At 47.8% G+C, this 13,455-nt stretch overlaps 1 protein-coding gene across 1 annotated transcript in view; it reads right to left on the minus strand.

Moving 5' to 3' along the window:
- The window catches only part of Slc24a3 (solute carrier family 24 member 3), a 475,313-nt gene that overhangs the window by 124,038 nt on the left and 337,820 nt on the right, over window positions 1-13,455 (minus strand). The window contains exons 4-6 of the mRNA XM_021644597.2: window positions 8,596-8,670; window positions 3,083-3,167; window positions 2,671-2,774 (exon numbers count right to left, since the gene is read on the minus strand). Coding sequence (XP_021500272.2) covers window positions 2,671-2,774; window positions 3,083-3,167; window positions 8,596-8,670 — 264 coding nt within the window. The remainder of the gene's footprint in view (window positions 1-2,670; window positions 2,775-3,082; window positions 3,168-8,595; window positions 8,671-13,455) is intronic.

Below are 13,455 nucleotides of genomic sequence, written 5' to 3' on the forward strand. Positions count from 1 at the left end.
GGGAGCTCAAACCTTACAGCTTAATTCCTTTAATTTTCGATGGGTGACAGACTCCCTCATGCACTGCCCTTTATGCTGAAATGCATTAGAGGGAGAGGCTCAGAGATGCTTGCTGTAATTCTCCCAGCCAAGTGAAAGTGCGGAACAACAGAAATAATAATGCTAAGTGAGACCTGTGATTAGATTTATTAATCACTCAGTTCCTGATTTCCATGCTTTGCTGTGACATTCATGGCACCAGCTCTGCTGCCTGGGAATGGGACCCCGGTGTGAGGCTGGAAGACACACTTCTTGCTGATTGCTCTTCTCCACCACTCATGAGACTACCTAGGACCAAGCACTAGCCCGCTGATCTCATTACGCTAATGTATCATTTTGTTCTCATTTACAAGACCGTCTGCCTGCCATCTCTGCTCCCCATCGTGTCTCTGATGGGGGCCACAAAGACCCCTGTCAATCATTCCATCAGCTGAGTGTGGCCAAACCTTCCCAAAACCTAGGGTGCAATCTGGTGGTGTGGACCTCAGGATGTGTATCCCAGAAGCTGATAAAAGTGTCTAACTTGTTTTGACTTTCCTTGCAGACAAATACCATTATTAGTGTTAAACACGATAGGTTTCATCATCATGGCAATGCTCTGAAATATGCTTACACCCAGTCTATAGATGAGAAAGAGCAGGCTTCAGTATTGGAAACGACTTTTCCCAAATCCCCCAGCTAGCCAACAACAGAGCAAGGACGAGAGCCAAGGTCAATCTGATTCTTTGGCCCATGTTCCTCCCCAAATACTAGGTCTTCTTCAGAGACGTGAGGGAATCTACAAAAACGGCAGGTGATGGCTTTGGAAATCTCTAAGTAGGCACAGGGTTAAAAGAAGGGAGGGTACACTGTACACCTGGGATCACCTGGCTGGCTGCTGCCAGAATCAGCTCTGCTTATTACCTTTCCCCAGTCATGTGGGGCTGTGAGACCAGTTAGCAAAGACCTGGAGAAGGAAGAACGTCAAATGCCAACAATTTGTGCAGAAGCCACAAGTAGGCGTTCTAGCCAAGCTGGTGATGCGTCGCGCTGCTGCTGAATTACAAGCCACAGCCACACCGCAGCCATTTCATAAGTAATTAGCCGTGTGGCACTGAGTAGACATCACCCAGTCATTTGTTTCATTTCTTTACATTATCTCTTCCCCTTTGGGTTTGCTTCAGATTCAAGCTGCAGGTACAAATGACTAATGAACACATGACAACACTAATAACAGCTGGGCTAATAATCATACAGCTAATGGTGACGGTGCTAATTAAGAAAGTGCTAACAGCAACAGCCTCTGCTGGTGTGACTATTCATCTCTGGAAGGAAAGATGAGTCGGACAGGCCGGGCAGAGCCAGCGGGAGAGTCACGGCAGCAGAGGCAGGTGTGAAGCTCATTCTTTCGGCATTGACTACTGACGTAGGAGAACTCAAGAACCCCACAGTGTGGACCCATTGCATTTAACACAGTGGGTCATCAAGAAAGCAGAAAAATATTGCATCCAGTGGACGAGACAGACCTCATACGTCACACACTAAGCACTGCCCAGGACACTCTGATGAGAGGTAGCCTGGCCACCGGGGAGCCCAGGAGCTCATGTTTGACCAGAACAAGGTGTCCTTCTGCCTGTGGCCTGGAAGGAACAGACAGCAGGCAGAGGGGACAAATCAGTTGCATGGAAATGGGGCCAGTAAAAATGGGCCATGGAGAAAAGCAGTGAATTCTACGGAAACTCTTGAGTGTACATTTGAGAGATGGACAGCGTGGCATGCTCAGCAGCTCCTGGGAGACACAGAGCCTGTCATATGTGAGGGAGAAGGTCACCAGGATCCGACTCAGCACTTTACACCAACCAGCCACTTCCAATAGGGCACAGCACTGACGACACCTAGGTTCCTGGTTCCTGATCAGGCGAAGTAGATTCCAGGACACTCCATATTACAAGTGGAACACGAGAAGTAGGTTTTCTAGAACATACTGAATCTTGGGGGTTTGGGCAGAGAACTGAGCATCTCATTGCTAATGGATGTAGAAAGTAGGAAATGAGAGCTGCCGGAAGCTGCAAGCCCTGTGAACCCCCAGGCTGCCCATAGCCTCTTACTCTGGTGACTTCTGAGCAAGTTACTGAGACCGTTCAAGAGACACCAACATACGTAAAGGATAGTGGCCCCCAGGATATCCCCTGGCATTAAAATTGTCTCCTTAGGTTACCTCAGGACTTCAAGGTCCCTCTAGACTACAAAAGCTCCAACCTGCAGGGAGAAAGGTGACATCCGGAACTGTGACAACTACGGATTTTTTAGTTTCTTTTCCTTCTCCTTTCCCTTACTTCATCTGAGGCAACCATCACACATTCTAGTGTAGATCAGAAGGCCTCAAAATGAGGTGCGTGGGAGAGTACATTTTCAAGTTCATGGTTAATATTGTCTGGTTGGTTAGTTCCCTGTGTAGAACTGGGGAATTTGTATTCCATCAATTGGAAACCAAAGAACAGTGGCTTCAGATCTCTGGTGGCATTCTTCAATCACACGGCCCAAGGCTCCAGTGTAGGTGAATTCCATCACGGCAATCTCCTGCCTCACCTCCACACTACCATCTTCTCCACCTGCCATGTACAACCATCACAAGGAAGCCATCAGTCTTACCTGCCCTGCAAAGAGCCCACAGACGCCGATGATGCACAGGATGTTGAACACAGCAGAGCCCACGATGGTGCCAACTCCCACATCACCCTTCGTGATGAAGACTCCTGAAACACAGACCAGAACCAGACTGGCTACAGCTGCATTCCAAGGAGACCCCGTGGGACATTTCCTAGTTCTAGACTATGCCTAGGATCCAGAGGAAATGGCCAAACTTTGAGAGGGAGCTTCTGAACCTAGAGGTTAGACTTTCCCTCAGTAGCCCTGGCCCTGGGTCTAGGAAAAGTTCACCCAGAGTAACAGCATTAAACATATTTTGTCACTGGCAGACAAGCCAAATTTGAGGGCCTTCTTCCCCAGAACCCCTTTTCTGTCCTATAGGGAAGGGCTGAGGCATCCTTCTCGGGTCACTTACCTATGACCGACGTGAAGAGCTCTGGGGCTGAGCTGCCTGCCGCCATGAATGTGGCTCCTGCCACGTCTTCACTGAGGTGGAGACGCTGCATGGGAACAAAGGCAAGGCAGGTGAGCTGGGTTTTCACTGGGGAAGGCGTGTGACTGTGGATCCCGAGGCACGAAGCCTCGAAGAGAGGCAGCACCAGGTCTTCAGAAGGAGCCAGGGTTAGGGTTCGGCCTCTCTCCCTGTTCTTCGTTCAGAGCCTGGCTGCCCTCTGCTCACCTCCCTTGCAGGATCAGTGGGTGCTACAAGACTCTCTTAAGATTTAGGGGCCCGCAACGCAATCCAAATGCACCCAGGGGATTTTGTGCCAATGACGCAGAGGTGGTGGGGAACCAAGAGTACCCTGGGTGGTGGGTCGTCATTTTCTTTCTAATGCCAGCTCCCCTCAGATCCATAGGTGTTGGGGAGACACTGATTTAGAAGAGATGTGGTAATCTAGTGTGCAAACACCATGGTTGTTACAGTGCTCTCAATAACCTCAAGCTCACAGTAGCCAGTGTTCAAGCCTGTAAGTGTGCCCACAAAGTCACCCACATGAGGCACAGTCCAAACCACTGACCTTTAAACTCTGGGTGGCACAGCAGGAGAGAAGACTTGAGACTGAGTAGAAAATAATGCAGCCCCAGATCTTTGGGGACAACTCATTCCTCAAATCACCCTGTTTGTTAAACCGGAAGGTGATTTTCAAGAACACAAGATGAATGCACAGCCAGCACTTTGGAGGCTGGTTGGTGTGTTTAGCTTTCCGGCATTCCACCATGGCCCAGAAAGTAAGCTGCCAGCTGTTGGAAAGTAGCCAGTTCCCTTCTGGCTTCAGGGTGGACTTGAGTTTTCACTTCTCTCGTTTTCAGAGGACCAGTGGCTGCACTTCCCTGCTTGACCACAGAGAGGCAGTATGGCCCTGGAGGAGCCCCTGATAGGGTCATTCTCTTTGGGATCCTGGGTTCCTTGGCTCTGCACTCATGGTTAAGGTTCACAAGGGGTACTGAGGAGCCCTGAGATGGTATCTCATCGCTAAAAGCCATGGCTGTTGGGGAAGCCCCAGTGCTTAAATCTCAGCGGGTGGGGATGGCCAGAAGGCAACTCGACACTGGAGCCAGGAGTCTGCTCAGCCCAGCTTCCAAGAAAGCCTTGAGTTGCTGCACTTTCCCCCTGAGCTCTGTGGGGTGGAATCAGTTGTGGTTGGGAAGCTTGGCCTTATGTCTTGTTTCACTCTCGCTTCCATATCTCCTTCCTCTCTCCCTCCTTCATGCCTAATTGACTCTGGCCTGATGATACCTCACTGAATTCAAAATCACAAGTCATGAGGCTCTCTTGCCTCCACATTGCTAGGCTCTATGATGTGGGGTGGGTCGGGGTAAGGCAAATCTTCCTCAGCTTCATCCTGAGCAGAGAACAATTCCTTCATCCCCTTACCACAGCTGGATACCCTGGGCTCCCCATGAACATCAGGTCCTGTTGTTTTCGTTTAGGTTCAGTGGCTCAGATATTCTGTCTTTTCCTGAAATGCTTTGTCAACAAGCCCTTCCCTCCACACAGCCCTGCTGTCATACTGTGGCATAATTCATCACGTGTTCCCTTATCTCTGTACCATGTCCCCACTGGGTATGTCCAACCTTCTGTGATCAGTGAGGGTTACGCCAGGAACGCCTCCTTTCCCCAAGGACCTAGATGCCCAAATACAAGCAGTGTTCAAATTTCATATACTGCAGTGCTTGTGTGTAACACACACACACACACACACACACATATATGTATATATAGAATTATTAGAATATATATGTATATATATATACTCCCATGCTCTGTAAATCATCTATAGATTGATAACAATCCCAAATACAACGTGATTGTCATGCAAAACCAAACCAAACCAAACCAATAAAACAAACAAACAAACAAACAAACAACTTGTATTGACAAGGAAGAAAGTCTCTATCTGTCCCATACTGATGCAACTTAGAAAATGTTTGATCGAAGGTTGAATGCTTGGATGTGAAACCTACATATAGAAGGTGAGACATTTTATTCTACTCAGTGGTTTACAAAATCCATGGACATCCAGGGCTGGCCTGTGCATTCCCTGGCTTCCTTCCCAGCCTTTGGCACACAGCCTGGCTGGGGCAGAGCCTAGGTTTACACCAGAGTGGCCCACCACCCTCACCCACAGCTTAGAGGCCCATGACTGCTTTTGTAACTTCCGAATGGCTCTAAGGCCTTCCTACCCTTGCCATCTGATATCCTCATTTATGCACAAGCATCTGACCGACCTAAGGCTGCTACCTCATGGCCAGAAATGCCGTGTTCCTCCCCTTGCTGCATCTTTGCTTGTTGGCTGTTTTTGAAACACCTCTCTCCCCTCTTTGCTTCAGTGCAGCAGAGTTTGAGTCTGTCTATTACAGACAAAGGACTCCCGACCCTAACACTGTGTGTGTTCTGTGCTATAACTTCATGGCTGTCTAAAATGTAGTGACGTACCTGACCCATTGCTGGCATACTGGGTCATCATCTTGGCACACTCCTCTTCCCTGTGCAACATTTTTCTTGGCTTGAATTGACCCCACCCTCAAGCTATGATTGTGCAGCAATGTGGATTTTGTTCTAGAATCATTTTCACCAAAATAGAAACAACACCCCTTTGAGCTTTGGTGCTTAGCCCCAGATTTAGACTGGGAGCAAGACCTGAGCATACAGCACCACCCTCTACCAAGAGATCAGGAGAAGCAAAGGTGGCATGGAGAGTCCCAGGGCCAGGAAGCTCTGACAGGCCACAAGGGGTCTGTGGCCCCTGATCCTGTAAAGGGATAGAACTCCAGAGAGAGTTGACCACAGGCTCTTAGAGGACACAGACATGGGGTGTCCAAGGAGATGCAAACTCTATGTATCCTACCCCCTTCTACAGACAGCTCAACAGCTGGGATGGCTTTAAGTACATGGGGCTGCACTCACAGAGACAGGCATATGGCATGGCATGCTCTCTTGCACTTTATTTTGATCCCAAAACTGGACGAGGTTGGGAACAGAATTCGGGGACTCCTGGGAAGGGAAGCCCCTCAGCTGCATTCCTCCTCTCTGGGTAGCTGTGGACCCTAGGTAGAGCCAGTTTCGACAAAACCTGATATAAGCAGTGGCAGAGTTGCAGCAGGTGTGAATGGCCTGGTGGTAAACTCAGACAGGCCTGGACTCTGACCACGACTCCACGACTCCACTCCTAGACAGCTGTGTGACCTGGGCCAGGATGCTCCAAGTTTCTGAGCCTTGTTTTCTTGATTCCTAGAGAGAGGCTGACTGTGCTTTCCTGGCAGATGTGGTTAAAGAGCGGGTGGACACATCCATACTGGCCTAGCTACGTAGCCAGTTTTCTGCACCCTGGGACACAGTAAAAGTAGCATCTTTATCCCATTAAACATTTTATTTCCCTCTTAACTTTCTGTTAAAAGCTCCTCCCGCCGTCTTCTGTTCTGCTAGCTGTTTGGTTGCTTTTTTTTCCTAGAAGGACATTCATGTTCTCAGAGGTTCTATGTGTTTCCTCAATAGAGGGCACAGGTTGATATCTGTATTTATATTTCTAAGGCATAATAAATACCTTTGTTATTGGCAACAAAAATGTCATATGTGAAGAGGCAGAACAATTTTGCTTTGCAAAAGAATAAAATATGGGCTGGTGGTAAGTGGGCCCTGTGTATCCTCGTCAGTTACTGATTCAACTAATCTCGGATGGAAAGTACTCAGGGAAAAAACCCCTTAGTATCTGTACTAAACATGCACAAACTTTTTCTCCATCATTTCTCTCTGAGAAGTATACTCAGGCAGTTACGTCACCCTGACGCTGTACTAGGTTTAAACTTTATAGTCCTCTACTACTTTAAAAAGAGAGTTGAACAGCTAAGGATTCAGAAACAACCTGGCATGGATACTGAAGGATCTCAAGTGTCCCCACCAAAGGCTTAACACTCCCTTGCCTTTGACATAAGGTGAGCCTCTTCCCAGGCCGGATCACTGTGACCACTCTGTCCCTACTAGAGCACTGTGCTTTTCAGACACACTTTATTCTCCTTAATCTACTGTCACTGCAAAGAGGAGCACACTTCTATGACCTTTTAAAGGTTGCTGAGCAATGACTGTTTATTTTCAGTACAGAAATGAACAAACTGCTAGTGCTTGGAAGAAACTGCTTAGGTTAAAAATCTTCCAAGTGAGGTTTCCAGTCCAGCATCCTTACAACTGACTACAAACAGATTCTGAGCACCTTCTCCATAGGTCTTTGGGAACTCCTGAATGAGGTGCTCTGCGTGGAACAGGAAAGGGAGACATGGCTTGGTGGCTACTGGACTTTCAGGTGGGAGATGGGTCTGGGAGAGCTGCCTCCTGAAAACTCAGGTAAGGAATTCAAAACAGGAGATAAAACAAAATGTAAAGCTTGCATGGAGGGAAAATATACTTCAGAACAGACAGCAAGATGAAAGCACGTGTGCCAGTTTGTAGGGCATAAGCCAAGACCAGGCACACGTATGGAGGTCAGAGGATATCTTCTGGAGTCTGTTTTCTCTGTCCACTGCATGAGACCTGAAGGTTTTTGAACTCAGGTTGTCAGGCTTGGTGATTGGTGATTTTTTTTTTACCCACTGAACCATCTTGCTGGCCCCTGAATATCGTTTTGAACTTGCTGTTCGGCCTGACATTGGCTGTGATAACACACACAACTGTAACACTCTGCTTGGCTCTCTTGTCCCTGAGCCTGCCAGGCTTCCACCCAGATTTAAATGAAGAGCAGGTGTCAGGGAGGCGCATGGTGCTGGTAGGTGCTCACCCTAACAGGACCCCAGAGGGAAGAAAGGAAGCAAAGGGAGGTGGATGGAATGATGGGGAGCCAGGAGTAACAGCACTGGGAAAAGCAGGAGTCCGGGGAACAGAACACGAAGCACAGATCCCTCCACGCCTGGGGTGCCGACTGTGGGCTTAACACACAGCAGACCAGAGTTATTTGAAAACCATTTGCATTTGCAAGGAGCGCACAGCTTTGGTCTTGTAGTTCCCTAAACAACACTCTGCCATATCTGTCTCCACAGGATTTAAGTGTCATGGAAGCATCATGGAAGTAAAGTATACGGGGGGGGGGGGAGGGGGATATGTGAAGGCTGCATGCAAACCCTGCGCCTTAGTACTTGCATTTGACATGCTGTGACATGTGTGAATTCTGCAGCTGCAGGACATCTGGAAGGGTCCCTATGGACACACTAGCAGCAACGAGACATGCAGGGGGAAGGCTGGTGATGTGCGTTAAAGCCGGACCATCCGCCAAGTTAGAAGAGGGTATGCAGGCTGCCTGCGCTCATGCTGTCCTCCCTCAGGCGTGCGGTGCCTACAGCTAGGATGGTGCAGGGCCTTGGAGACGTGGCTAGAACATTCCAGGGCAGAGTCCCCATCCCAGGTCTCTCTCGAGCAAACTGGGACTTGCCCCCACATACCTCACAGATCTTTTCCAAGGATGGGACGAAGAAGTCGTCACATACGATGGCCAGCGCATAGAACATGTACATGGCCTGGAAGAAAGGAGAGGAGAAAGAGCTCAGAGTCAGGCAGAGCCAAGAAGAAAGGGATCAATCGTTTTCTCCTTCAGCTAATATCTGTTATCCTAAATTTACCTTTGTACTCAGAACAAAGTTTTGCAATTCCTTAAAGACCCGTGACCTTGCTTTAGATTGCTCTTTGAACTAAATTCCCACTAATTGCCTGCTGTCTCACTTCTAGAACCCCAAGCAGACCATGGGTACCAGCTCCAGGGCCTCTGCACTTGTTTCTTCTGCCAAGAATACTCTTCCCTAAGATATGCCATAGTTTCATTCTGCACTTCAAATGCCAACCTGCCTCCCTGCCCACCTCTTCCTCTGTAGCCCCTTATTTTGCCATTTTTAGAAGACAGGTTATAGGTTGGCTCCATTAGTCTGTTGCCAGTTTTCACCATCAGAAGTTGATGAGGATGTGAACTCCCTCTTGTAATTACTGTTGTGTTTCCAGAAGTCATCTCAAGGCTGGCCTGAAGCACCAGTAGCTGCCCATGCACTAGTGCGCTTACCTACTCCCTGGTCCCTGCAGGATCGCTGGGGAAACTTGCTTCCACAGTGTGGTCAGCTATCACCAGGGCTACCCCTAGAATTTCACCTTCTAGTCAGAAATGGTCTCTTCCCTTATTCAAGGGATCGTCTTGAAGAATGAGCATTTGTTTGGATTCCAGGGTCGACTGGCCACCCACCATATCCGATCACTTCTTCAGGGGACCCCAGCACCTTCACATATTCACTGTGCCTCAGGCAGAAGGGGCCTCACTTTTCCTCCAGGATTACATACGGATTGGCCAATGCATGTGTAGTACTCCTGGTTTAGACTGCTATTGGTTCAGAGGTAGGCATGTGATTTAGGCCTGCCCAGTCAGATGAAAGAGAAGAGTTATCACCTTTCCAAAGGGAGACATTTCTCATCCTCTGTCACTAGCTGTGGACAGGACGTGTGGGACTCTTGGATGAGTGAAGCTGGTTCTGGCCTGGAAAGCAGCAGGTCCTCAATGCCCTCATGGAGCCAGGAATCACATGGTATCAGCCTGCCATGCTTCCGACCTCACAGCATGCCAGCAGCACCGCTGAGGCAGCTTGATACGGGATTTTACAGTGTCTGTAGCCTGAAGTGTGCACTAACACTGGCCAAATTTCTAGAATTCTCACTAGTTGATTCATTACTGTCTTTTATCACATGGTCCCAGTGATTACGACTTTACAGAAGGGGCCCCAGTCATACAGGGCATAAGCCAAGACCCAGGCCAGCAACCAGAACATGCCATTTCCTGTCACAAGTGATAGGTGGGCAGAAGCTCTGTTGAAGGGGTCAGGCAGAGATTAACAGGGTATTTATACCCATCAAGCCTGTAGCTGCCAGACATAGCAGTCATGAACAGAGCTTGATAATGGTGCTACCACGTCATGAAGCTGAACCAAGAGGTTCAATAGAACATATATACACACAGAGAGATGCACACACACACACACACACACACACACACACACACACACACAAACACACACATACACACACACAGATGCACCCTCATACCCACTCAATAATATCATGTGAACACTGATCTCAGCTTAGTTTGAAACCAAGCGAATGTTGCAAATTCACGAGCCAACACTTTGCCTTTTGCACTTAACCTGTTAGCGGCATTTCTGTTGCCAGCTTTCTTTCCTGAGGTCTTTCTTACAGTCCTAGCTAGAAACAGTCTCAGGTCTTTGACTCTTGGCCAATGTACTAATTTAGTCCCCTGCTGCCCTTTGTATGAGCTTCAGTGTTTTTTTTTTTTTTTTTCATGTGTATGTGTTCATTCTCTCTCACAGGACAGAGGGAGTATCAAGTACCATGAAACACTTCATTCTGTGGAAACATCACATAAAAGCATAATGATGATGTGTCCCAAGCTTCAGGCTACGCTAAATTATCCAAACTGACCAAGACACAGCTCAGAGGATGGTTAGGTCACTCAGTGCAATGCTGTCAAGAGAGATTGTGTGAATGTACATTTAGTGGTGAGAAAACGCATCCACACTGTTATAGGAAAATGTTAAAAGTTACACCATCTCTTTTGTTAAATTGCTTAGGTGTGTGTGTGGACCAGCTCACTCAGGTAAGTACGCTTGCATTTGTTGGTCATGCTGTCAAAGTTCCAGCCATGTTTCTTCCTCAGAATCAATCTATCTATATTTTATAATCATCAGCTGTATATTCTCCCTCTTACCCTCAATTTTCATTTCTTGTAAGATTTGTGCAGGTGGTAGGAAATTTTAGAGGTAAATTATTTTTACTTTGCTAACCTCAGAGAAGCCAGGAAGAGTAGCACCCAGAGAAGACTTTAAAATAATTTTTTCATTGCTTGATATGTTCATAATCTACACAAAATCATTTACCTGCAGCATTTTAAATATGTCAAAACCAATGCTATATTTTACAGCATTATGGGTCAGCCAGAAACACATCTCCAGACTGTGACAGACTCAACCTCTTTTTTGCTGTGTGACTTGGCTGATGCCGTGACATGCAGGTTTTCACATTATCCTTGAAAGGACATCCAAATTAAGTAATTGAAATACAGAGCAACACATCTGTGGATTAACCAAGATTTAAATAAGCTGTCCGTCACTGACACAGGCAGCTCAGCGGAGCAGCTGGGGCTTCTCAGAAGCCCGTGTGCGCACTCAGTAAGAGCGTGTTCCCATATTAAGTATTGATCTTGCTTCAAGACAAGAGCCTCCACCCAATATTGTGCTGGAATGAGAAGTGAACAGACCGGCCAGGCTCTCGGGGCTTTCCAGGGTGATGACTGTGGAAGGCCACAATGATTCTGTTTTATGAGACAGGGTGAGGCGAGGTGGGGATACCCACTGTCACTCAGACACCCTATGATAGAGCACAATGAGGGGGGCTCTGTGAATCCTGGGAGATGGGTGGAAGCCCCTTGCCTGTTGTAGGGCACTTTCTGGCATCTGGGGATTGGGGAGCTGGGGAGAGAAGTGGGTTATAATCCCCTGAGAATCTCTCCCATGAGGCCCACAGGAAAGCAAGTTCCCACCAGGAAAAGAAAGAAAGTGCACAAACTAAAAGAACAAGGGACCCAAACAATGGCTTAAAGTCCAGATGTCTGGTGCAGAATTCTCACAGGAAGTGTGGTTATCTATGGAGCTGTCCACGCAACTGGCACAAATCTTCGCAGAAGACTAAGGTACTTTCTGAATGTTAGTACAGGCCTACATTTCCAAAGGACAGAGTACAGCATTGAAGAGGCAAATAGTAACATTTGCCACTGTTTGCAGTCCCACCTCAGGTCCTTTACAGAACTAGCTCTCTCAGTTCTTCTGGAACTTGTGCAGGCACTCACTGGGTCCATTTCTCAGACAATACGGGGAGATACAGGAAGCAAATGGTGAGGCTTAGCTCAAACCTCAGGGCCTTCTCCACTCTTCCCCGAGCCCAGCTCTCCGTACCCAGGTCAGTTCTCATTCACAATGCCTCTGATTTCCAGCTTGCCTTCTGCTTTTCTGTCTCCCCCAGCCTTGCAGACACAGGAACATGAGTCCCGGCCATCTACTCTGAGGCTGTCTGTCAGGGTCGCTGACACTCTTTCGTGCTACTTCTTTTACAAGGTTTGCTGTAAAATACAAGACAGATCCGAAATCTGAACAAGCCATTGTGAGGCCTGGAGTGGGGATGATCAGCATGGTGGAGAAGGGGCAGGTCGTCTCTGGAGCTTTAGCTTGGGTCTGAAGCTCACAGGGTCTTCTCTCTTTTGGAGCTTGGAAGAGCTGGGAAGCTGCAGGCTGGCACTGGCAGTACACAGTCTGGAGTATGAATGGGTTTTGCTCATTATCTAGTCCTCCTTTTCCTGAATGGCAGCCGCATCCGTCGTGTGCTTGTATCTGCCATGTTCCAGGCCGGGCTGGCACTGAATGCCTTCTGTGAAATGGATGGATCCCAGCACAGCTGGCGTCACCACTGAGATGTAGCAGAGGAAGTGCCCAGAGCCTGGGAGGATACCCAGAGAGGTGAAGGGTCACATTAACTCTCAGATGTGACACTTCCACACTGTGTAAATTTGGGTGACCCTTCTGACCTCACATAGCTCCATTTCTGGACCAATCAGTGTGCCATGTAGGTGGCTTACTAAGTTGTTATAGTGAGTACATGGGAAAAAATGGGCAACAGCACCTGGGTGAAGGGACATACCTCATACACCATTATTACTGCTGCGACAGTGGTTGTGCTGTGGGGACATGGCCAGCACCACCCTCTGAAGGAAAGACACACACCACAGTGCCCTTCACTCTATCTGTTCTTGCCAACCCTGTCAGACAGAGATCAGGAAACAAAAAGCTCCTGAGTACAGACCAGCTACAACTGGCCAAGCCCAACCCAAGTTCAACAAATCAAATAAATCCAAGGACACTTGAGTTAATTGTTTTTGTATGTGGCAACAGACAAAGAGAAGGTAACAAAGATAGTCACAAGTCATGACTGACTGACTGCCCAGAGAGCAGACTTGAAAATTTCTTAGGGGACAAAATGACAGAGAAGAACTTTCAGTGCAGAGAGGATCACAGGTGTTCCTCCCACTGATGCCATCTTCCTATGTTTAAAGAATATACTACCCAGAGACCACTAACATCATGAATTTGTGCTGAGGACATCAAACTTTAGGTTTTATGAGGTTCTTTGTTTACTAATTTAACAGTATTATGTTGGGGCACCAACTCAAAGCCTGGTAGGTAGGCTATCTAACATTTAATGAG

The sequence above is a fragment of the Meriones unguiculatus genome, chromosome 4 (assembly GCF_030254825.1).
Source record: "Meriones unguiculatus strain TT.TT164.6M chromosome 4, Bangor_MerUng_6.1, whole genome shotgun sequence".
Lineage (NCBI taxonomy): Eukaryota > Metazoa > Chordata > Mammalia > Rodentia > Muridae > Meriones > Meriones unguiculatus.